The 3,010-nt window shown below is 36.8% G+C and overlaps 1 protein-coding gene across 1 annotated transcript; it reads left to right on the forward strand.

Moving 5' to 3' along the window:
* Positions 1 to 1,284: 1,284 nt before the first annotated feature.
* LOC110444420 (spermatogenesis-associated protein 5-like protein 1) lies at positions 1,285 to 2,517 on the forward strand (the record flags this gene model as incomplete). The annotated part of the gene is made up of 2 exons (XM_021488800.1): positions 1,285 to 1,540; positions 1,907 to 2,517. Coding segments are annotated over exons 1-2 (867 nt in total), but the record flags the coding sequence as incomplete, so codon positions are not given.
* Between the last annotated feature and the right edge of the window lie 493 nt (positions 2,518 to 3,010).

Here is a 3,010-nt window from a genome sequence, read left to right on the forward strand (position 1 = left end):
GTCATAGTGACTGGTGCTTGGAGGTCAGCGGGCTTTGAATTTGACGTATTCTCTGATAGCATGTCATGGAAAATTTATAAGTTTCTCCAATTATAGTTTTATGCAGTTTAAATCAATTTTAAAATACACATGTTTCACATCATAATGAGTCATGTTTTTTGTAACTACAACTATATTTGTATGGGGGTACACAAACATTAGTGTACTTTAACGATGCATCAACAGACAGGTTTAGAGTATAACCCTTTGTTTTATAGTGAATCCTGATGTATGTATTTTTCAAGGCTTGACTGTTGTGCTGCCCCAGTGAGTCTATGTTATTTTGTTTTCTTTTATTGCACAGCATAATGAAGCACTCAATATCTTACACATTTTCTAGCACATATGTATATATTTATACACGGTAACATTGGATCGTTACATTGTCAATTATATTGATCACATGATAGGTAAATAAAAGATTGTGTCACCCTCCCATGTTCAAGTTTCCCTGGTCATATTTCCCATTCAGAGCCTGTCAAGAAAAATGGGCAAGATCCACCCCCACTTTTGATTGCCTGAAGCATACGACAACAATGGTGTGTGGATCTGATAATCTCTCCTATGGTGTACGGAATAAACGTAAAGAATGAATCCAACAGTGTCAAATGGATTTTTAATACACCAATACATAATTATCACTGTAACATTATTGTTTCTTTTGGCACAATGAACTGGTTATTGCCCTGATGTTGAAGGGAAACACAATTTTTTGTTTCTCTGAAATTAATCATGTTCAATGATTAATCTTTGAGAAACAAACCATCATGTTAAATTTATGTTTCATTTGTCCTTGGGAAACATAATTAATCTTTGTGGAACAAAGAATCATGTTATCCTACAAAAAGGGCAATACATGTATAATATTCCTCCCATCCAAGATTGTGTAAAAGATTCTGAATTAAATTCCAAATCTGGATCACAAAGTGAAGCAATATTTGGTTGCAACAATGTTCCCAGTCAATGCCTGTTTCGACCTGAGGACCCTTATTTCAATGTTGCTCATAATAAAGATATATTTTTATCATTTCTTAATGAAAGACTTCACTTTGTAACAAACTTGAATATTTCAAATGTATCCTAACATTATCACAAAATAAATCCCTTTCTAGCTTATAACATAGTGCTGTCTCATAAGTATTTACGATTCATTAAATTCTTGCAGTATCATGAAAAATCTTATGATGCTTGATTTATGATGATTTTCTTTCCCTTAAGGAGTGGATGTTGGTGAATTAGGCAGTTATGACGGTGAAAACGAGCAATGCCGTTGTGATGAAGGGTGATGCTCCTCCGCCAACAGGAAGTCCACAGACCTGTAGGATGAGTTTGGCCCTGATGACAGAGTTGGGGGCAAACTTGGTCTCCCTTGTCCAGATCACAGACAACTTCCAACAGGCCATTTGTCGATTGAGAGTGGCTGACAGTATATTTGGCAATTATATTGAATATCATCCTACCGTGTTCCGCAGCTGGCCAGAATCAACAGAAATATCAGACAGTAAGAAAACGTTATTACCAGTGAAATGTAAGGAATGTTCTTCCTCAGGAGATGACCTGAATAAAGAAAACTGGAGGCAACCTCAAACTTGTGATAACAATTTAACATCTACTTCTCAAAGTTGTTGTAATTTTGAACTGCTCAATACAACCTTAGCAGATTATGTAGAAGTTTGTGTTGTGACTAGTATAGAGCATGTAAAAAAAATGAAAAATAAATTAAAAACTAACTCCAAATATTTAGAAGATATCTGTAATAATTTATTGTGTAATTTTGGCATTAAGGAAAATTTCACAGTTGATTTTCAAGTTTCCTTATTAGCAAAGCTATACAATATTTCTCATCTAATAATCAAACACTGTGAAGGAGGGGAGTGTGAACAGGATACAAATGCTTTCATGGTAGGAACACAAACAGTAATCCGTGTGACTGATATACAGAGTACAGAACGATACACAAGTGGATTGTCCTCTACGGCAAGCCCTCTCGGAGGCCTGGAGGAAATTGCTCGGGAGCTTATAGAAACAGTTAAAATCCCTGTAACTTTGGCGGGGTGTTTGGGTAAAGCTGCAGTGAGACCTGTTAGTGGGGTGCTGCTAAGGGGACCCCCTGGCACCGGCAAGACCTCACTAGTCAGGTATGTGGCAAGCCAGACAGGGGCTCACCTGGTCACCATTAACGGCCCAGAAGTGTTTGGTTCCCGCCCAGGCCAGACAGAGGAAGTGCTACAAAAGATATTTGAAAGGGCAGTTTTGTTTTCTGAAGAAGGGCTTTGTATTTTGTTTATTGATGAAATAGATTCTTTGTGTCCAAAGACGAGGCCAGGGGAGGCAATGTCAGACCAGAACGCGTCCGGCTTACTGTTTAACTTCCTGGATAGCCTTCATGAAACTCTCTCCCTGGTTGTGATTGGGGCAACTAACAGACCGGCATCTCTCGACTCTGCACTGCGACGACCAGGAAGACTTGACAAGGAGGTATATACAACTTTGTAAAATAATAAATTATTTAACTGTATGGTAAACAATATCTTGACTTGCAAAAGTACTTGTTATTATAAACATCGTCAAAGTTCCACTATAAGATGCCTCTTATTTTGGACTCTTGCATTGCCTTCGTCTCTCAGTCAAATTCAATTCAATTTCAGGAAATTATGATATTACAAGGGTGAACAGATTTCCTAGCTCTTGTATGCTGGGCAATAAATTGTTTATAATACTAATATATAGAAGCAACAAAACCATAATCAAATTAGAGTATCAATACTTTTTGTATGATTATCCATTACAATAAACAAACATGGCAGAAAAACAAACTTTGCATTTTCCCTCCTGTTGCAGACAGTTTATTGAAACACTTCTGATGCAGTATATATTGAGTTATAAGTCAGAAACTTGCCTATTCTCAGCTTGTCTAGGCCATAAATACTAACAATATAAAGCATGAAACAGTCAAAATTGTGTATCATTA

This window comes from Mizuhopecten yessoensis, unplaced genomic scaffold, assembly GCF_002113885.1.
Source record: "Mizuhopecten yessoensis strain PY_sf001 unplaced genomic scaffold, ASM211388v2 hete_36119896, whole genome shotgun sequence".
In the NCBI taxonomy this organism is placed as follows: Eukaryota; Metazoa; Mollusca; class Bivalvia; order Pectinida; family Pectinidae; genus Mizuhopecten; species Mizuhopecten yessoensis.